This window comes from Pichia membranifaciens (assembly GCF_001661235.1).
Source record: "Pichia membranifaciens NRRL Y-2026 unplaced genomic scaffold PICMEscaffold_3, whole genome shotgun sequence".
Lineage (NCBI taxonomy): Eukaryota > Fungi > Ascomycota > Pichiomycetes > Pichiales > Pichiaceae > Pichia > Pichia membranifaciens.
Window position 1 is genome coordinate 1,627,937 of NW_017566984.1, and position 21,302 is coordinate 1,649,238.

General features: G+C 46.4%; 10 protein-coding genes and 1 non-coding gene across 11 annotated transcripts; 8 read left to right on the forward strand and 3 right to left on the reverse strand.

The window, feature by feature from the left end:
- Positions 1–100: 100 nt before the first annotated feature.
- On the forward strand, positions 101–2,860 carry PICMEDRAFT_16781 (hypothetical protein). Its single transcript, XM_019161340.1, has one exon. It carries the CDS (start codon positions 510–512, stop codon positions 2,709–2,711), a length of 2,202 nt encoding a protein of 733 aa, XP_019018097.1. The 5' UTR covers positions 101–509; the 3' UTR covers positions 2,712–2,860.
- On the reverse strand, positions 2,832–4,310 carry PICMEDRAFT_73000 (hypothetical protein; the record flags this gene model as incomplete). The annotated part of the gene is made up of 1 exon (XM_019164357.1): positions 2,832–4,310. One exon carries the CDS (start codon positions 4,308–4,310, stop codon positions 2,832–2,834), a length of 1,479 nt encoding a protein of 492 aa, XP_019018098.1.
- Positions 4,311–4,529: 219 nt separating this feature from the next.
- Positions 4,530–5,298, forward strand: PICMEDRAFT_16782 (hypothetical protein). The gene has a single exon (XM_019161341.1). It carries the CDS (start codon positions 4,550–4,552, stop codon positions 5,081–5,083), a length of 534 nt encoding a protein of 177 aa, XP_019018099.1. The 5' UTR covers positions 4,530–4,549; the 3' UTR covers positions 5,084–5,298.
- Positions 5,299–5,394: 96 nt separating this feature from the next.
- PICMEDRAFT_t83 lies at positions 5,395–5,468 on the forward strand. The gene has a single exon. It is a non-coding gene; the product is annotated as a tRNA-Val (tRNA).
- Positions 5,469–5,850: 382 nt separating this feature from the next.
- Positions 5,851–6,693, forward strand: PICMEDRAFT_33828 (hypothetical protein; the record flags this gene model as incomplete). Its single annotated transcript, XM_019162847.1, has 1 exon — positions 5,851–6,693. The coding sequence occupies one exon, from the start codon at positions 5,851–5,853 to the stop codon at positions 6,691–6,693; it is 843 nt and encodes a 280-aa protein (XP_019018100.1).
- A 314-nt stretch (positions 6,694–7,007) lies between these two features.
- Positions 7,008–7,421, forward strand: PICMEDRAFT_20696 (hypothetical protein; the record flags this gene model as incomplete). The annotated part of the gene is made up of 1 exon (XM_019162170.1): positions 7,008–7,421. A coding segment is annotated over one exon (414 nt), but the record flags the coding sequence as incomplete, so codon positions are not given.
- A 7-nt stretch (positions 7,422–7,428) lies between these two features.
- On the reverse strand, positions 7,429–8,838 carry PICMEDRAFT_16784 (hypothetical protein). Its single transcript, XM_019161342.1, has one exon. It carries the CDS (start codon positions 8,754–8,756, stop codon positions 7,554–7,556), a length of 1,203 nt encoding a protein of 400 aa, XP_019018102.1. The 5' UTR covers positions 8,757–8,838; the 3' UTR covers positions 7,429–7,553.
- Positions 8,839–9,064: 226 nt separating this feature from the next.
- On the forward strand, positions 9,065–10,608 carry PICMEDRAFT_16785 (hypothetical protein). The gene has a single exon (XM_019161343.1). The coding sequence runs from the start codon at positions 9,189–9,191 to the stop codon at positions 10,422–10,424; it is 1,236 nt and encodes a 411-aa protein (XP_019018103.1). The 5' UTR covers positions 9,065–9,188; the 3' UTR covers positions 10,425–10,608.
- A 17-nt stretch (positions 10,609–10,625) lies between these two features.
- Positions 10,626–14,150, forward strand: PICMEDRAFT_16786 (hypothetical protein). Its single transcript, XM_019161344.1, has one exon. It carries the CDS (start codon positions 10,682–10,684, stop codon positions 14,069–14,071), a length of 3,390 nt encoding a protein of 1,129 aa, XP_019018104.1. The 5' UTR covers positions 10,626–10,681; the 3' UTR covers positions 14,072–14,150.
- A 141-nt stretch (positions 14,151–14,291) lies between these two features.
- On the forward strand, positions 14,292–17,291 carry PICMEDRAFT_16788 (hypothetical protein). Its single transcript, XM_019161345.1, has one exon. The coding sequence runs from the start codon at positions 14,406–14,408 to the stop codon at positions 16,986–16,988; it is 2,583 nt and encodes an 860-aa protein (XP_019018105.1). The 5' UTR covers positions 14,292–14,405; the 3' UTR covers positions 16,989–17,291.
- A 90-nt stretch (positions 17,292–17,381) lies between these two features.
- PICMEDRAFT_19768 (hypothetical protein) lies at positions 17,382–20,801 on the reverse strand (the record flags this gene model as incomplete). The annotated part of the gene is made up of 2 exons (XM_019162139.1): positions 17,382–18,122; positions 20,313–20,801. Coding segments are annotated over 2 exons (1,230 nt in total), but the record flags the coding sequence as incomplete, so codon positions are not given.
- Between the last annotated feature and the right edge of the window lie 501 nt (positions 20,802–21,302).

A 21,302-nucleotide genomic window follows, 5' to 3' on the forward strand; every position in this document is an offset into this window, starting at 1 on the left:
AAATACTCGCCGGAATTGCCAAATCGGCCGTGCGCGTTTTTCCACCGCTGAGCATTTCTGCAAATTTGCCACCTTGGCAAGTTCTGCTTTCTTCTTCTATCGACGCGTGACAGACGCGCGACGGCGTTACCCGGCTCAGCGGCGTGTCCAAAGAAGAACCTGGAGAACCTTGCCCGGTGTGTGGCGCATGTGTCTCAGTGTGGCTGATGCACAAAGTTATTTGGTGCACGGGTGCTCTGGCTGGGATATCACGTGCAGTGGCTTGGTTTCACGTGACTCGGGAGCCGGGGTTTTTGTCTGTAGGCACCGAAAGGTGAAAAAGACCGGAGCCGCATTTTGATTGACTCGTTTTGGAAGTTGCACCGGTAGGTCTTGAGAGCCTGTATTCTTCTTTCTGGATCTCTGTTCTTGATCCTGGTGCACTTAAACCGCGTTCCTGGAACTTGGATCTAGTCACATTCCGTCAATCTACCGCAAGTCCTTTTCTTCTGTTAGGATTCTCTGTGGCAATGTGGTTCCGTAGAGTACTGGTAGTACGCTCACCAGGTCTCTTCCCACAGCAAAACCATAACCATCTCCGTCGTTATTCGTCACTTCTGCGCCAGTCCGTGTGTTCCGCCAGGAGTTTGAGCAGCAGATATGCCTGGGGTGTCAGCAGAAACCCTCTTCCGCTGCACTCACAGAAGAAAAGCGTGCTGGGCAGCGGCGCAGCCAAGAGGTACAACTCCTCATCGACGCCTAAGAAGCCGAACCTAGTCACGTCCTCCAAACAGGCAAAGGCCGGTCCTTCTCTGCCAAATGTGTCGCAATTGAAAATCATTGCCAACTTGATGGCGTATCTATGGCCGAAGGACAAACCGTGGGTCAAATTCCGTGTTGTTTCGGCGCTCTCTCTATTGATTGCCGCCAAGCTACTCAATGTTCAGGTGCCTTTCTTTTTCAAGTCCATCATCGACCAGATGAACATCGACTGGCAGTCGCTTTCAGACTCGATTGCGAAAACGTTGCCGGACTCTTTGGTGACCCAATCGATCATCGACAACGCGCCGGCCCTTCCTTCCGCCATTGTCGCCTTGATCATTGCATACGGTGTCTCAAGATTCGGTGCAGTTCTCTTTGGAGAATTGAGAAACGCAATCTTCGCCTCCGTTGCTCAAGGAACCATCAAGCAGGTGGCCCGTAACACCTTTGTGCACTTGTTGAATATGGATCTCTCCTACCATTTGGCAAGGCAAACGGGTGGGTTGACCAGAGCCATTGAACGTGGTACCAAGGGTATTTCTTACGTGCTATCAGCAATGGTATTCCACATCATCCCTATCACCTTCGAGATCTCTGTTGTGTGTGGTATCTTGACTTACAACTATGGTGCAGCTTATGCTGCTGTGACTTTGCTAACTATGATGGCCTACTCGATCTTCACCATCAGAACAACGACATGGAGAACCGGCTTCCGTCGTCAAGCAAATAAAGCCGACCAGCAGGCAGCTTCCGTTGCCTTGGACTCTTTGATCAACTACGAAGCAGTGAAAATTTTCAATAACGAAGCACTTCAAACTAACAAGTACGACCTAGCCTTGTCTAAATATAGAGACGCCTCGATCAAAGTTGCAACCTCTTTGGCGTTCTTGAATTCAGGTCAAAATCTGATTTTCACCACAGCTTTGACCTCGATGATGTATATGGCATGCCAAGGTGTTGTTGCAGGAGATTTGACTGTTGGTGATTTGGTTTTGATCAACCAATTGGTATTCCAACTTTCAGTTCCTCTAAACTTTCTAGGTTCCGTTTATCGTGAGTTGAAGCAGAGTTTGTTGGACATGGAAGCTTTATTCAAGTTGCAAAAGCAACCCATCGAAATCAAGTCCAAGCCAAATGCCCCTCCAATCAAAATCAATGATGGAGAGATAAAATTCAACAATGTTACATTTTCCTACACTGAAGGTAGAAAGATTTTGGATAACTGTTCCTTCACAATTCCAGCTGGCCAGAAAGTTGCAATTGTCGGTCCCTCAGGTAGCGGAAAATCAACAATCTTACGCTTATTGTTCAGATTTTACGATATCGATCCTAAAATTAAGAACAGCAGCGTTTTAATTGATGGTCAAGATGTCAGAGATGTGGATCTTGATTCTCTACGTCGGGAAGTTGCTGTTGTTCCTCAAGACACTCCATTGTTCAATTCTTCATTACTTGAAAATTTACGTTATGCTAAACCTAGCGCCTCTGATGATGAGATTAACGATATAATTTACCAGGTGAAACTCGACACCCTCATAAAATCTTTACCTGAAGGCGTTCATACTATTGTTGGTGAAAGAGGCTTGATGATTTCTGGAGGTGAAAAACAAAGAGTTGCCATCGCTCGTGCAGTTTTGAAAAACTCTGCTATCATTGGTTTAGATGAAGCAACTAGTGCATTGGACACTCACACAGAGCAGCAAATACTAAACACTTTAAAAGATGTTCTGGGTAGCAGAACTGGTAAGAAAACAACTAGTATCTGGGTTGCTCATAGATTGAGAACAATTGTAGATGCAGATAAGATTATTGTTTTGAGGGAGGGTAAGGTTGCAGAAGAAGGCACCCACAGAGAATTGATGGCAAAGAACGGCCTGTATGCAAGTATGTGGGAAATGCAAGAGGTTTGGGAAGATGAGCAGGAAGAAGTTGAAGGAAGTCAACAAGAAAAGTCTGAAAATAAAAACTGATTGAAAAAGGTCACTCCATCGGCTTAGACCCGAATCAATTTTACTTCCTCTTATATATCGATCGAACAGTCTTTGTATCTATTTATTTATTAACTATTTATTATTTGATTAGCGCAATCTCTATTGGTGTATCCTGAACATACTGACAGTATCTCGAACCTGTAATTCGGGAAAAATTCTTGCGATTGTTAAATCAATCAGTTTTTGGATCAGTATTTGATTAATTTGTCTGTGTTTGAACATTTGCATGGTATCTTTAGCTTTAGCTTTCACCGCAGTAGGATTTTGCGCCTCATATTTTGATATAAATATTCTCGACAAATTTGAATCACTTGATAAAAACTTGACTACTTCAGCAAAATTAAAATCATAGATGGCCTTCAACTCATTCTCATTTTGTGGAATATATCGAGGCTTCATTTGACACCGATCGTCTTCGGGAAACATCATATGACGTAAAAGGTCAATCAGCTTCTCTGCATTTTTGAATTTGAGAGCTTTTTCGCATACAACTCGTTTGATGGAGCTGCTAATAAAGCGTTTAAAGTAGCCCACTTTCATCATCAATTGAAGGACAACTTGTAAAAAGGTGAATAAAATGGGAAATCTGAAATCGAATAGCGTTAAAAAGTTGACGAAGCTAAACAAAGGAATAAAGTCAGCAAATTCCAGCATGTTTTCGGTCCTTACCTCAAATTTTTCATCTATTACAAAGAATTCAAGGATACGGTGTATGGAAGATTTTCGTCTTGTAGCCGAAATTTCAATTTCTTTCTTTGGTTGTGAGGACATCTTGACGCATATTTTTCCAATGATGTCCCAAATAACAAAAGAATCACAGAAGCTTTCAACGACGTTCTTCAATACAATACCATCTAAGAGAGAAGTAACGAATTCTCTTGAAATGCTTGACTCGATATTTTCATGTGGTAGAATCAAGCAGACCACTGATTTTACCAATAGTCGTCGGTACGTTGCAATATTTTCATCATCTACTAAGCCATCACTGAACCTCATCATCCATTCATTTACAAAAATTTCATTCGTAGAAAATTCATTTGTATCTTCGTATCCATCTCTTGCTAGCATACATTCAACTTCTTGTATGCTCTCAAAATGTTTCTCCAGCAGATAAGGTATGTCTGTAACTATCAGTCTTATAAACTCATCATCCGCAGAATTTATTCGTTCTTGAAGATTTCTTGATATGTGGGCAAAGAGGAATACCAGCTCCTTTGTGAATTCGTCCCTCGATCCGAGTTTAAGGGATTTAGTGTACCATTCGTATACAAAGTTGTGTAGAAGTAATGCAAATAACGCATACAGTCGTACGTCCAAATCATTAGATGACGTCAATGGCGGTAGATTTCTTTCCGTAAAACGTTTAGTTTCGGATGTTTCTATTGTTCCAAATAGTAACTCTTGTGTTAGCTGTTGGAGGTACTCAATGTCATCATTGAACTCAGTTTTCTTTCTTGGATTGGAACTTAATTGAGCAGATGGCTGTTGTGAAGACTGCTGTTGTTGTTTCAGGAGTCCCAATTTCCTCTGTTTGATACTCTTCTGTAAAAAAGTACTTTTAGACCCCGAATGGTCCATTTTTCAGTTAGTGAGAAGCCCCAAGACAGGACGGAATGTAAAACAGTAAGCGGAATGAGGATTGACCATGTATTTACGTTTTTTGAATCTTAGATATAACTAGTAACAGGGTGAGGAAAAATATCACGATAAGCGAGCTACCAGAAATATTTCACCGGAGCTACTGTACTACTATTTCTTTTCTCTTCAAAGTCTCTTTGACTAGTTCCTCTGAGGTATCGAACTCTTATAGCCTGAATATGTCTGATAGTGATGATGGTTTATTTGAACAACTTGAAGCTGAGCTAGAGAATGACGGAACGTTCGATTATTACAGACAGAAGCAAATTCTTCAGTTTCAACATACCATCAAACAACGAGAGAATTTGAAGCAAAACTTTGAGCTATTTTTTAACGAGAAAGATTTACTTGAAAGATTGAAGTTCAAAGGAAGTAGGGATGGAAACTATTTGGTTGCCTTCATCGATGAAACTTTTACGACCTGTCAGATATTAATTGAGAAATTAAAGGAGACGGTGCAACTTAGTGATGGAAGCTATTCGGTCTATATAATAAAGGCTTCCGAAGCTCCATTTTTAGTAGCCAAACTCGCTATCAAGGTGCTCCCGACTATGGTGGCGTACGTGAAAGGTCAGAAAATAGGACAGCACGTGGGATTGCAAGGGCTCCTAGCTAATCCTATCGACGTCAACACGTTGAGCAGTGACCGATTAGGAAGATTGCTTATATCGTATTTCCCTAAAAGGGAGGATGATAGTAGCGATGAGGAATAATTTATATAGAGTTAAGTGGTCAGTGTTTAGTGTGAGCGATTTAGTTGTGATAGATCTACAACATGAATCTTTCTAACAAGTGGGATTAGAATCAAATAACACACGTAATCAAGCTACCATTTTGGCGTCACAAGGGGAAAAAAATCCGACTCCTGAAAAAAATGACATTTTCCCAAAAACAAAACATCTTTACACCAGAGGGTTTAGCTTATCGGCTAGTATACCTATTATATATAATTAGGTTTTATATAACATCACGTGAGGTGTAGTGTAAAGCCATATTAGTTGGCTGTTCTTGTTTTTCAACAAATGGTCGGATGGTCTAGTTGGTTATGGCATATGCTTAACACGCATAACGTCCCCAGTTCGATCCTGGGTTCGATCATTTGAACCTTACTTTTTTGACATATCTGGCTTATAGCGTGTAATGGGTGGGAAAAGCAAAAAAAATCCTAGTCGGTCCGAGGCTCCTCCTCATACACCCATTCTCTTCGAAACAGGTATTCTCGTACCACCTCTTCATCATCAGCATGTACTTCATTCCTGCGCTTGGGCTACTCAATTTTTTCCTCAATCATAACTGTGTTTCTTCCGTAAACGAGGCCGAGAGCGTTTGAATTCTTCCAATGCTATCGATAACGGCTGGTAGGATATTATTTCATGGCCCGGCTCATCAGCAGCAGCGTCAATTTGTGAAACCTGCCCTTTATGCAGTTGCTTCGCTTGCATACTCAGCAGTATCTCCATCAATAGATCTTGCCAACAAGATGGAGAGAAATGAAGTCCATGTCAAGAAGACTCATAATGAGATTGAACTGGAAAAGCACGACCAATTAAAAAAATCGGGAGTGCCCAAATCTTTCAAAAGGCCACCAAAACTTTATCCCAACCACGTTCCGCTTTTCACATACGAAAAGCTCCTCCTTTTTCTAGGATCATCAATTGGTGCCTTTCTACACCCCGAGAGAAACGAGTTCATTGTTGCATTGGGCGAATCTACGGCAACTAAAGGGTTTTTGTTGAAATTGAGGTCGGACATGTTGCATGATCCTGTTGGCAGAGAGATTTTGAAGGAAAGACCGTACATCACATCAGAGCATCTTCACTTGGAAAAGTTGAAGTCGTATCCGGAGAACTCTTTCGGGAAGTGCTACCACGATTGGCTAATTAGAGAGCACTGTTCTCCAGACACAAGAGTCGACGTCAAATTCATAGACGATGAGGAGCTAGCTTACATCTTTCAGAGATACCGCCAATGTCATGATTTCTACCATGCACTCATAGGACTCCCCGTTTTTCGTGAAGGTGAAATTGCGTTGAAGTTCTTTGAGTACTTGAATATTGGCATTCCATTTGGCGGATTGGGCGCTCTATTTGCACCATGGAACGTTAAAAAAAGCTCTGAAAGGGAAAGACTCTTCAAGATATACTACCCCTGGGCTCTCAAAAACGCATACCACTGTAAAAAGAACTTAATCAACATATATTGGGAAAAAATCTTGGACAAAGACGTTGACGAGCTTCGAAGTGAGCTCAATATCGAGTTGCCTCCAGATATGCGAGCTTTAAGAAAGAAGCAGAGACAGGCTACCAAGCCACACGCTAAATGATGGTCTCTATTTCCTGCAATGCTACGAAATGCCTGTATTAATGATGCTCTTTTATAAACTTACCTATAGGATAAGCTTTTAACACGAAAATTTTAACGACGATCGTCCCGAGAACGCCTTTCGCAGCAGCTACTATCGGCATGATTTATTATACCCGGAGACATCAAGGTAGGCAGGCAGGTAGGTACATGCATATCGCACCGTCATCAAAGCCAGATTACTGCTGATTGACCGCCACTCGCAACACACTACTTGATACTGGAGAACAGCTGGAAACTCTTTGATTGAGCAAAATACTAGTGATGGCCAAAACATCTCCATTGACCACCCTCTTCTCGCTTTCGTTGTTGTTGGCCCTAGGGTTCTTCAATATCGTCCTTTCCTGTGCGTTATACGATACTTACTATCCACTGTTTGTGATACTAGTGTTCTTGCTGGCGCCAATACCAAACTCGATAGCAGGATGTGTGGCTAACTCGTCGTCCTACTATGGCGGTTACGGAGATATGGATGGCTCCGACCCTGTGAGCAACTTTGAAGCGTTCATGAAGTTCCTTACCGCCATGCTAGTTTCAAGCGGTACCTTCCTTCCCATTGTCCTATGGCGCAACGATATCATACCTCGGGGAAGTTTCTTGTTGAGTCTAACAGGCGGGTTTTTGGTGTATTTGAGCTTTGTGTTGTTTGGGATGGGATTCCAGACAAGCGACGAAGACAACTACGATTTTTAACGATATGATTATTTTTATTACTTTTATTATCTGATTCGATATAGTTTTATATAATAGCTTAGAAAAGTGCGTTCTCAAGTTTTTTTTTCCGGCAAAACATTTGCCTTTGTACATGCAGAGAATGTGAGGTTACTGTCCGTCTCCGCTCTTGTCAACAGCTTCCTCTTTTTCAGGTTTTCCACTAGGCACACTTCCAGGGTCATAATCATCCTCCTCAGTTACTTCTAACCTAACCTCTGGAGCAAGACCTCTTTCTCTCAAATCTCTCTCCAACCTGATTTTGTTTTCGTAATCTTCTTTGTCTTTCAGTCTTTTCCCAATCAACTCCTCGTCAGTGAAAATCTTGAAGCGACCATGCAGTAAACCCAGCTTGAACTTGGGATGCGTGGACTCGCAGTCTTTGCCCTTAGGACAAAAGCCGGCAAGGTACCTCTCACACATGACCTTGCGGACGTGTCGTTTGGAACAATTTGGGCCATCGGGGCAGAAGCCCATGTTGTTGTAGTTCCAACATTCAGGGACTTTGCTCTGCGGATCAACATGTAGATAGATGCACTCTGGGCTCTGAGTGCATACACCGTTGGTGGCGTAGTACGCACACTCTGGCATTCGGGACAAGTTGTACTCGTGCAAGAAATCGCAGTTTTCCCCCATCTTACACAACCCTCTCAACCAGTACTTGCATACGATTTTGTTCTTGAAAATCTTTGACGGGTGCTTCAAGGGGCAGTCGGCGCCTAGGGGGCAGTCTGTGCCGTTGGAATGTATCCAGTATTCACATGTCGGTCTATCTGGATCCAAACCAAGGTTGTACTCCTTGTTTAGAAACGGTTCGAAGGCAAAATGGGTTCGGCTTTGAGCCTTATTTTGCACCTGCTGGATGATCTGGTTTTGCTTCATCACTATGGCCGGGTCATACTTCGACTCCATCATGTCGGGACCCGGTTGAATCGGCAGCATCCCATTTCCGTTGCCTCCTGCATTGCCTGGCGGCATGTTCATGCCCATGTTCATGTTCATGCCCATACCCATGTTCATGTTCATGTTCATCGGAGGCACCCCCATCGGCATCATCGGCATATTCATCCCCGCCGGCATGCCCATCCCCATCGGCAGATTCATGTTCATCGGCATGTTCATCTTCATGTTCATCGGAAAGTTCGCTCCGGCTCCCGCTCCGCCACCGCTGGCGCCACCAACGGTACTGTTGTTGCCACCGCTGTTGCTGTTGTTTGTGCCACTGTTTGGCCCTAAAGGAGGAACCATCGGAATATTCGGAATGGCTGCCGACACCGAGGTCGACGCAACTGCGGGCTTCGCTGGAATGCTCATGGCCTGTGTTTGTCTGGAATGAGCAAAGGATCACCGTTTGTAGAAGAACAAGTAGAGCTAGAACAGCAAAAGCAGGTTCCAGGTCAAATTCATGTTTCACCTCTTGAAAACGGAGCCCTTCCGTCGCCGACGCGTCGATGCGCCGATCACCAGCGGCTTTGTTCTTTAGACCGCTTCTGCCCCGCTGTTCTCGCCCGAGAGCACTTTTTTTCACGGGGTGGCCGAAAACGGCAACAACCCCCGTTCCTCGGGTGGTTTGACAGGTTTTACACTGCAACGGTTGGTTAGCTGGAAAATTGCCAGATCCGGGAGGTGGTGGGGGATAGTGATGGTCTTGATCGAGATAGTCTATCTTCCTGTGGATGCGTCCATAAGCTCTTGTGCTAAAAAGACGCTTTGCGGTAGAATAGTAGCTGCAGCGTAGAATCAACGATGTTCACGGTCAACCAGCTTAACAACAGATACAACCTTTCCGAGGATGACATCCGCAAGATGAAGACGGTCTACGAGACCATAGCATACTCCTTCAAAGGTCCTTTGCCCACAGAGGACTTTAAGGCTCTTGAGATGGAGCATTACACGGATGAGAGGGGGTCCACACAGTTTTTCTACCTCACATCGGAGACGGGGGAAGTGGCTTCGGTGACCGAGATTGTGCCACGTAGCGGTAACCACGACAACAGCACCAACCTCTTGGTGACGATGGTGTTCACCAACCCGAAGTACAGAAGACGGGGACTTATTGCAAAGCTCATAAACTGGGTTATTAACTTCTACGAGACAGGGGTGCTTGAGAGTGACGAAACGCTGCTGCTTTCGGATTCCATCAGGAAAGAAGAGTGCAGGGCCTACGTCGACTCCATTTTGCCCCAGGCACTCAGGGCATCGAAACGGATACATTGGTCGTTGTACAGCATCATTGGCGACTACTACAAGCAGTTTGGGTTCGTGGGATGTGAGGATATCACCTGGCTGGAAATCACGGCCACGGCACTTGCGCAGGAAGATAAGGCTGTCCAGGGAAAAGACTTCACGGCTGATGCTCGGACAGAGAGACTGCTAACCGCAGGCGATTTGAAGGAATACTTCTTTGACGACGAGTACGCGCTACCCAAGGTCATCGACGAACATCTGCTCAACTGCGATGCTGAGGAGTCCTCCTTCCCGGGCTTCATCGAAAGAATCCAGTCGTACGTGAAGATGCATGAGTCTGAAATCGAGAACAGCAAGTTCTTCGAGACATGCGGCATCCTCATCACCGACCCTCACAATGCAGACATCAAGACGATCGTCTTCATTTGCCCGTTCTTCTTCATCAATAGAATTGTCGTCAACAGGGTTTACACCAGCGCTCCGGACATCAGCACATTCCAACACCAGTGGCAGAGAGCCTCCCAGTTTGTCCACAATTACGCCGCAACCACATGGACCACTCTTCCATGCTTGCAGAGCGTCCCTGCGGCGGACAAAGTCATCATGTTGGCAGACAACGACTTTGTGAGCAAGAACGGCGCAATCAGCAAGACCGAGATGGTCGAGGTGATTACAAAAAATTCCAGCTGGACCAACAAGGGCATTGGAGCCGTCCTCCCTATGATCAGAGACTGGACACAGCACAAAGAGCAGCCTTCCAGACTCGCCAACAACGGCCATTGGAGTTTCTTGTGACACTCCTGATAGAAACATGTATAGTAGACCCAGGAAGGAAGAGAATCGAAAATGGGCCTTCACGACGACGCGTCGCCTGATGCGGAAGCGTATTTATTTATTTACTCGTTTATTTACATGGTTATTTTTCTCGTATCCCCAAAGAAGAATAGATATTACAACAACGAAACACGCTATTTTCAGCAGACCTATTTACTTTTCCGAAACACGGTGTAGCAGGAAAGAACGAACAGACGGTTTCCGGAAGTGATAGAGCAATGCCTGCACAGAGAAGAGCACGTGGTGCAAGGGCGAAAGATAAGAGCCATCTTTGCAACAAGAGCAAAGTGAACCCTGCTCCCCAAGCTCCACAGTCTTTCACATCCAGACTAGATACCTTCCATCAGGTGCATATGATCAACGACGAACCCGTGTCATACCAAAATACAGCCTCCGAATCCCTGGTACCGCTGGAACTGCGACCTTCCCGGCTTGGGCGACAATTCAGCGAAAGACTGGTGACGAGGTCTGAAATTCATCACCGAAGTCTGAACCTGATGACTTTACAATCTCCACAATGGCTAGCACAGGTCGGATTCTACTACACTCCCTTGTCAATCAAACATCAATTTGCGATCACATGCACATCTTGTAATGAGATAATACGTGATCCAGTACCGTTGGAAACAGACATCAGCGCTTACCACCTTGCGGAAAACTCAATGTGTGCATTGTCTGCAGTTTGGAAATTTAGAAACATAATAAATGACTCTTTGAGGAGCAAAGACATGAGTTGGCAGCAAGATGCTGTGTTTGGACACGTCTCTTCAGAAAGAGGTACCCAGATCAGGCGAGAAACTTTCAAGTGGTGGAAACACCGTAATCCAGACGTAGAGAGTATGGCCTCCTCAGGATTGTACTACGATCCCTACGTTGATCAGAATGAAGTAGATGGCAATGTTTGCGGCGATGACAGGGTTATATGTATGTACTGTGGACTCAGACTTGAACAATGGGAAGAAGAAGATGACCCTTTAAGTGTCCATCAGAAAGAAATGCCCAGCTGTTGGGTGTTCAACTTCGATAAACCGGTAACAGAGAAAGAAATCGGATTGGACAACGATCAAAGATTGATGATAGAAAGCGGTGAATATAATGCTCAAGAAGATGTACCAGACTATGAAGGTAACCCTCTAAACGAAGACCATGATATAGAATTCATCTCTTCGGATAAAGAGGATGCGCCGACAGTAATATCTTTGGCTACGGCTACGACGACGACCACAAATACGGCATTGCCTGTAGAAATTCTGGACCAGGATGAAGTTGAAGAGTTTTTGAGCAACTCCCAAGGACGGCATAGAGAAGAAAATAACCGTCTAGTAGACATTCCAAGTATGAAGTCATCAGATCTTAGCCAGTTTTTTACCGAGTTAGATGCAGAAAGCGAAAGTGAAGTTGGAGCTTCCTTTTTTGCAAACAATAGAAGACGCCGTGAACGTGAGAAAGAGCAAAAGGAAAATGTTATTGCCAATGTTGAGCCAATAGCTGAAGAGTCGTTAATGTCAACAGAGGAGGGTAAAGTTAATAATGAGGAAGAAAAAGTACAACAAAAAGAGGAAGACTTATCGGAGCAGATACGAGGAGTTGACAAGAACGGAATGGAGAATGATCTGTTGGCAAACGAAGCTGACCCACAACTAGAACCTGAGATTCAACCTGCACAAGAGCTTGAAATTGGATTGGAAATTCCGATTTACGAGAATGACGATTTTGCTTTTGAGAACAATGATGCTCATAAAAGTACTATGAATGAAGCTGCTGCAGATTCAGTGGAAACAGAAAATAACAAGTTGTTTAACAATCCAGTTGACTCTTTTCAGCATAAGTCAGAGAAAGATCAAGAAAACAAACACCGTATGAGCGAGCAAGATAAACCTAGAAGAGAGAAAATGGGAGCAGTTTCCATTCAAGATAAAGAAAATGAAATCTCGAATCGGCTTTTCTCTGAACCTACCGAAGCAGGAGAATCAATAAAAGAAACCCGAGATGCAGATGATAGTCGTGTAAAACATCTCGAATCCGAATTGAAACAGTTGAGAATGCAAATAGAGGCATTACAAAATAGCCAAAATTTACAATTGCAAGCTCCAACGGAGAACGCTTCCTACAAAGTGAACACTAACCCAGCTAGGGTTCACGATGCTGACAATTTTGCAGATGAAAACACGTCGACTCCTATACAGCTTCGTGATAAAGAATCTGAGGCACATGCCACTACAACGGAGCCTGCAAATTTACTATTATCCCCAGAATTGACAGTAAAAAGAAACTCGCATGGTCCACTCAGAGATGATGAAATTGTGGTTTCTTCTGTAAAGCAAGAGGAAAATACTGATTCCGAACATGTAGAAGTGACGGCGAAGAAGAAGAAACGTAAGAAGACTAGAAAAATCAAGTCCAATCACTCTAAATCAAAACATACATTACACGAAAGAGAGGAAGCAGGAATACGCAAAGAAGATGTTGATGACAATAAAGATGAAGAGGAAGAGAGGGAAGAAGATAATAATGACGAAAGACAGAAGAAGAGAATGAAAAAGAATCATGAGGAAGAGAGAGAAAAGTATAAAGAAAGCGAAGTGCATAAAGTGAAGCAGACTGTCATTACTGTATCAGACGATCCATTATCTTTCAAGCTCGATTCTAGGAAAAAGTCCAAAAAACACGAAAATAAGAACAAGAGACAAAAGGCAGAAATATCTGATAAGGTCGAGATTAAGCAAGAACCTGATATGGGTCAGGAACTGTCTATTCAGATGGAATCGGGAACTGAGCTAAAGATGAAAACAGAGCAAACTCCTGAAATACCCACTGAAGCTGATCAGATCGTTGGAACTTCTTCATTGGCAGATGAAGCCAACAATGATCACTCGGAGTTGTTGGTAGGGAATGCGGTCTTAACTTATTCTCAGCCAGATGAACAACTGAGGAGCAATACAAACGAAGATAAGCAAGAAGAATCTCCAACCTTGATGCGGAAAAAAGCCAGATCACCACCAGTCACTGAAGCGATACCATCAGAAGCTCAAGAATCTAGATTCGATACTCTGAATGCCTTGATGAATGCGGGGAGACCGAAAAGCGATAGATTGAATGAGTTACCAGAAGAGAATCATTTTTTCATTGAAAGTGACATCATGATGAAGAACCAAAGCACTCCTTATGCAAACGATACCAAGACTGTAGATATGAGCGAGAAGTTTTCTAAGAAACCTACTGATGAGGCAGATGGTACAGAACACGACACCGACTGTCGAAGACAGTTGTCACTGGACGAAAAGGAAGAAAAGACCAAGTGGGTTCCAATCGATAGCAACAAATATCGGGAGTTTTACAAAGACATACAGGAAGCCACAGGATACGTTAAAGAGGTGCTAGATTCGAGATATGAATTACTAGGAGATGATCTAGAAGGACTGTTGACCGAATTCATTGCCGAGATACCACCGGAACAATTAAAGATGACGGTGAGGGAATGGATTCGATTCCAGGAAGAGCAGGCTGTGGGGCTTGTTCTGGACAAGGCGGAGCTAATGATGGAACAATTCCGCAAAGACCAGTCGACAGCCATACGTTTTTTAGCGGACCTCCCTGAAGGATTGTAATTTGATGTATAGCAAATCGGCTAGTACTAGGTTGATAATGGTGATGTATAATAAATGGTAGATGCGCTGATAAAGGAATAGTCATGACACTACCGCTGTTGTGTGAATTTTTCGCGGAGGGCAAAGAGAAGCGATTAGGAGAAAAAGAAGGGTACGGGACTGTAGGGGGAGGGCATGTTTTGGATAGCTTGCGGATCGCCAGACAGATACTGAAAAGAGGAGACACGAGGGGAAAAACACGAGAACTAAAGGGAAAGAGGTCAGTTCTGGGGACGGTGTTTTCAGGAGGCGACTAATTGACATCTACACACAACCTGCATTAACTCGCTTCAAAATGAATCAGGAGGGTACCGGTGTAGGACTGTTTAACGATATGAATGGTCAAGGCGGAGAACTTGCTGAAGCTGTCAGTGATGGCGAATCGGTGTCAATCAGCACCAACAATCTCGTTGTGATAAACAATAATAAAGCTAGTTCTCTATCCTCATCATCGTCAAATAACAATAACGAAAACCCCGGTAGCAATGGCATTGGCAACAACCTTGGAAATGGCAATGCTGAAGATGAGATGGACAACGACCCAGACACAGATAATGAGCAACATGCTAGATCACAGATTTTGAGAACAAGAGCAAGAGCAAACTCTCATTCAAACAGCCAGAAAACTAATCCGGGACGCAATCCATCATTGGTGCAACAGAATTACGGGGGCCCAATATCCTCATTGCCTCCCGAAATGCTCTGCTTGATCTTTTCATATATTCATTCAAAACCTGATTTAATTTCAATCGCTTTATCGTGTAAATATTGGGCAGATCTTATCATCAGTATAATTTGGTTTAGGCCCGGGATTAATAACAAGCATATCTTTGCAAAATTAGAGAAGACAATGAAGTCATCAGCAATCGAAACAATGTGGAACTATAGGAAATTCATCAAGAGACTGAATTTATCTTTGATTCCAAATTTGGTCAACGATGATTTCTTGAAATTGTTCATTGGATGCACAAACCTGGAAAGAATAACTTTGGTGAACTGTTCCAAAATAACACATGAAAGTATTGCTGGATTGTTAGAAGGCTGTTCTCGTTTGCAATCAATTGATTTGACAGGAGTTACAGATATACAGGATGATATCTATATGCAGTTATCAATGCATTGCAAGCGTCTACAAGGGCTATATGCTCCAGGTTCTGCTAGTATATCGCAGGAGGCAGTTTTGAACCTAATTTATAATTGCCCATTACTGAAAAGGGTGAAATTGAGTGACTGCAATAGTATAACAGATGATGTTGTATATGCGCTGGTGAAAAATTGCCCCAGCTTAGTTGAGCTGGACTTACATGGTTGTGAACAAGTGACCAATAAATCTTTGCATATGCTGTTCCTACAGCTTGAATCACTCAAAGAATTCAAAATATCAAAAAATCAAAACATAACATATGAATGTTTTGAGTCACCAAATGGCTCAATTCTTTGTCTTGACAAATTGAGAATATTAGATTTCACACAATGCTCAAATATAACAGATAAAGCAGTGATCAAATTTATTCAACTAGCACCAAAATTGAGAAACGTTGTATTATCTAAATGCTCCTCGATCACTGACGCTTCATTGAGAGCAATTGCAACATTAGGTAAAAACTTACATTACGTTCATTTAGGTCATTGCAGCAATATAACAGATGCGGGGGCAAAAGAGTTGATTAAAAATTGTTACAGGTTGCAGTATATTGATTTAGCATGCTGTAATCAATTGACAAATGCGACTGTAGTTGAATTGTCAAATCTACCAAAACTAAGAAGAATAGGATTGGTCAAGTGCTCTCAAATTACTGATGAAGGAATATTAGCATTGGCAGAGAATTCAAGAAATGTTGATGATACACTAGAAAGAGTTCATTTGAGTTATTGTGTTAATTTAACAATTTATCCAATATACAGACTTTTGAGAGCATGTCCAAAATTGACTCATATATCCTTGACAGGGATATCCCAATTTTTGAGGCCAGATATTACAAGATTTTGTAGAGAACCTCCTTCTGAGTTCAATCCGCATCAGAAATCTATCTTTTGTGTCTTCAGTGGTGAAGGTGTCAACTTGCTAAGGAATCATTTGAATCATCTTATTCAAACGACAGAAGTAGAAGATAGGGAGGCAACAGAGATTCTACAAATAATCAACGGTATCATAGGTACGACCACTCCTGCAAATATGGATCAGTTTTCATCTGATCAGGCTAGAGAAAGATTCGAGCATTTTGTAAGTAATGCAATGGATTTTTTACATGATTATGATGGAATTGCCATATCAGTTGAGACTATGAAACTATTCGCCAGATGCATATTTGGAGGGATACAACAAACACAGGCCACCAGAGTTCAGAGATTTTTCCAACTAATGCATGATAGGCCTGCAAGAACGAGGATGAGAGGAAGATATAGACAAATTCAGCTTCAGCAACAACAACAACAACAACAGCAAGAGCGTGATAGGCTCAGAGAACTGGAACTTGAAAGATTACGAGCTCGACCTCGTATTTTAGCTACTCCCGAAGATAGTGTAAGGTTTATGTTGGAGCTACAAGCAAGGAATCCTACCCCTGAGTTTCATGGAAGCGCATTGGAAAACGAAATTATCAATAGAAGGTATAGGACGACATTGACACCTGCAGAAATTCGAGGACGCGAAGAGATGGGGGAAAGGGAGCGTCGATTTTTAGAAGAGGAGCAGCAAAGAAATATAGAGCAGACACAGCGTCTAGCCATTGCAAGAGATGCTGGAGTTCTACAAATGTTTGGTATGAATAGTGAAGAGGAAGCTGAAGGTAGACAATATGCCAATATACCCCCGGAAGCGGTCGAGTTATTTCGCGAGGACAGTCAGGATATAGATGAAGAATTTATGGAAGACTAGAGATCTTTCCATGTTTTATATGCATGTATGAATGGCAAAATTCAGTATTAAAATATTAAAGTATTAAGTTATTAAAGAATAAACATTGTAGATTATATAATGTAGGAGAATGTTTGTTTGGAGATTGTTGTATAATCTATGGTAGGAGGGGTATTAAACAGCAATTGGATAAAAGGTTCTAAAGATATAGAAGTAGATGTTGCTCTGCAACATGGTATCAAGTCTTTTTATTTCCTCTTGCACGTGGACCTGGTTTTCATGAAGATCATCGTTGAAGTTGCCGTTGGCAGCATCAGAGATGACCCTGTCATTAGTTTTAGTGATGGTTGCATCATCTTTTTCTGTGGAATCGGCAACTAAAGACAGCAAATGATTTCTTCGAGCGAGAAGAATACGTTTCACTTTCCATTCTCTAAGGGGAAAGAGAAGCAAGGCACTTACCAAACCGGCAACGCCACACAAGATCTGGCAGTAGAGGAACGGTTTGGACAATTCGGGGCGTCTGAGTTTCAAGCCGACCAATTCGGCAATTAGCTGGGGTATTCCTCCTGTGAACATGAGGATGGAGATGGCGTCTGTCAAGTCGGGGCCTGCGCCGACAATGTCTGCGGTCATGGGCCCGAAGTTGACCCAGTTGACGCCGAGTATGAACCCTGCAAGGAAGGCAAAGGCGAGAAGCTGGCTGTATGTGGTGATGAAAATCCAGAAGAAGAAGATGAGGATGGTGATGATGAGGGTGAAGATGATGGTTGTGTTGACTCTGCCGATTTTATCGGAACACATTCCTGTGAGGGGTCTGCCGATGGCTTGGGCGACGCTCTGGACGGTGGTGACATTGGAACCCTGTCTGTAAGACAAGCCGATGGAGGAGGCGTATGAGGAGAGGGAGAACAACAAGATGGTGTAGGTCAAGCCGTAGACCATGTTCCAGGAGATGATGCAGATCAGGGGCGGCTGTTTAAGCAAGTCGAACCTCAAGAGGTACGAGTACAACTCTGGAAGAAAAGGTTTTTTCTTGGATTCCTCGTTGATCAAAGGTCTGTATGTGCGCAAAAGACAGATGCAGACCACGAGGGAGAAACCGCAGACAAGGGCTTCCATGCGCAAGGCCCAGGCTATGCCGAGTCTCAAGGCCTCGTGTGGGTTGTCTGCATAGCGGGGGTCGTCGATGTACCTTTTGATGATGGCGTCGATGGGTCTGGAGAAGATGATTCCGCCCAAGCCGCCTCCTGCCGCTGCAATGCCCTGTGCAATGGAGCGACGCTTGAGGAACCACGTCGGGAGGATGACGAAGCAGGAGCCTGCTGCGGCGGCGAAGCCGAAGGACATCATGAAGCCCTGGAACATGATGAGCTGGATGACGGTCTTGGAGATGGAGGCAAGCCAGTAGGAGAGGAAGATGAGTGCGGTGCCGGCGGACATGACATACTTGAAGTAGAAGCGTCTGCAGAGGGCGTTGGTGATGGTGCAGGCCATGAAGGAGGCGCCCAAGCCGAGGCCGCCGATCATGACGTACTGCTCGACGGAGGCGCCGGGGAAGAAGTCCGTTGTGGTGTAGTAGTTGAGGTAGACGCCGAAGGCGGCGTTGGGGCCCCAGCTGAAGGTGTTGATAAAGAGCACGCAGAAGGCGGCGGTCCAGGCCCAGAAGCCCTTGTCCGGGGGTTCGTTCTGCACGTCGAAGATGTTGTACTCGCCCGTGTCCTGGACGACGGCGCTACGCTGTGTCTCGACGTCGTCGTCGTCGTCGTCGTCGTCGTCGTCGTCGATGTCCGACTTGGCGTTTTCCACGTCGCCGAACGTCTCCACCTTCTCCCTCTCCCTCTCCGGCGGAGCAGCAGTGCCGATCCGGATCAGCTCAGTCGGGTCGTACGACGGGCTGGGCTCCACCTGTGTCTTGGCAAACCGGTTGTCCTCCTTGATGTACGACAGAAGGGTTGACGTGCGTGTCACAAGGTTCTCCGTGTTGGTGCGGCCTATCTCCGCCGACGTTCCGTCGAGCGGTACCACGTCTGCGATGTCGTGGCTCGAGTCCACGCTGGACACATCGGACTCGCACATGTCTTGTACAGGCATCGCAGGCGTGACAGGCGTGAAGCCCGTACAGATGCCTCCCACCAACCCCGACCCCAACCTTCCTCGGCGTGTGCCTTAGGTTAGACAACGGTCCATCTTTATACTGCCCCATTTGTCAGCCGCCCGTGTGGTGGGGGGTGCGCGCCGCGCGGATAACATCCGCCTCCCGGCCGCCGATGACTCTTCGGGGCGCTTAGCCCAGCCGGCCGCCCAAGGAGGATGAGTCTCCGCCGCCGCCGCCGCCGCCGCCGGCCGCCGGGCGGCTCACACGGCAATCGGATAGAACATGCGGACGGCGTACGCGCGGGCGGTCGGACGCAGCATGGCGTCGAGGTGGGCGAGCTCGGCGGGGGTTTTCTCGGCGGGGGTTTTCTCGGCGGGAGCTTTGTCGGCGGGGATTTTCCCGGCGGGAGCTTTCTCGCCGGCGGCGCCGCCGGCGGCCCGCAGCAGCAGGCGGCGGCGGGCAAGCAGGATGCGCTTGACCTTCCACTCGCGGAGGGGCATGAGCACGAGGGCGCTGAGCAGGGCAGCCACGCCGCAGAGAATCTGGCAGTAGAGGAAAGGCCGGGACATGTCGGGGCGTTTGAGCTTGAGGCCCACGAGCTCGGCAACAAGAAGCGGCAGACCGCCCGAGAGCATGAGGATGGACACGGTGTCGGAGAGGTCGGGCCCGCCGCCCACGATATCCGCGGCCATGGGCCCAAAGTTGACCCAGTTGACGCCGAGCAGAAAGCCGGCGAGAAAGGCAAAGGCGAGCAGCTGGGCGTAGGTGGCGACGAAAATCCAGAAGAGGAAGATGAGCAGGGCAATGAGCAGGGTGCTGACGATGGTGGTGTTGACTCTGCCGATCTTGTCGGAGCACAGGCCCAGCAGCGGGCGACCGATGGTCTGGGCCACGCTCTGGACGGTGGTGACGTTGGAGCCGTCTCTGTAGGAGAGGCCGATGGCGGTGGCGTAGGAGGAGAGAGAGAAGAGCAGGATGGTGTAGGTGAAGGAGTAGATGATGTTCCAGAGCACGAGGCACAGGACGGGCGGGTGGGTGATGAGGTCGAGGCGGCGCAGGCAGCCAAAGAGCTCGTGCAGCAGGGGCCTGTGGTCGGCGGGGGCGGTCTTGAGCGGGCGGTAGGTGCGGATGAAGACGACGGCCAGCATGAGCATGGTGCCGCAGACGAAGGACTGCATGCGCAGGGCCCAGGCGATGCCGCGGCGGAGGCCCTCGTGCGGGTCGAGGGCGTACTTGGGGCTGTCCACGTAGCTCTTGATGATCTGATCCACGGGGCGGGAGAAGATGATGCCGGCGAGGCCGGCGCCGGAGGCAGCGATGCCCTGGGCAATGGACCGGCGCTTGAGGAACCACGTCGGGAGGATCACGAAGCACGAGCCGGCCACCAGGGCGTAGCCGATCGCCATCAGGAAGCCCTGGAACATGATGAGCTGGACCACCGTCGTGGAGATGGACGCCAGCCAGTAGGCGAGGAACACCAGCGCCGAGCCGCCAGACATGACCCACTTGTAGTTGTACCGCCGGCACAGCGAGTTGGTCACGGGGCACACGATGAACGAGAGCCCCAACCCGAGCCCGCCGATCATCACGTACTGCTCCATCGTGGCCCCGGGGAAGAAGTCCGTCGTGGTGTAGTAGCTCAAGTACACCCCGAACGCGGAGTTCGCCCCCCAGCTGAAGGTGTTGATGGAGAGCACGCACGCCGCGGCCACCCACGCCCACAGGCCCTTGTCCGGCGGCCGGTTTTCCAGGTCAAACGTGTTGTACTCGCCCGTGTCCTCCGCTGCGGCGCTGCGCTTCTCCGCCTCGTCCGCCTCGTCCGCCTCGTCCTCCTCGTCCTCCTCGTCCTCAAGCACGCCCTCCGACCGGATGTTCTCCAGCCCCGTCAGCCGCCGTCCGTGCCTCTCCGTCGCCGCCGTGCCCACCCTCACCAGGTCCGCCGGGTCGTACGACGGGTTCGGCTCCACCTGCGTCCTGGCAAACCGGTTGTCCTCCTTGATGTACGACAGCAGCGTCGACGTTCTCGTGACCAGGTTGTCCGTGTTGGACCGCACAAGCTCCCGCGTCGTGCTCTCCGGCGCCACGCCGGCCATGTGCACCGAGTCCAAGCTCGACACCTCCGACCCTGTGTCCGCGGGCTCCGTTTCAGCCTCCGTTTGCGATCCTCTTCCAGATCCAGACATGTCTTGCATTGCGGACGTGTTGCTGTCTTTTTTCTCCTTCCTCTTGTTTCTTTT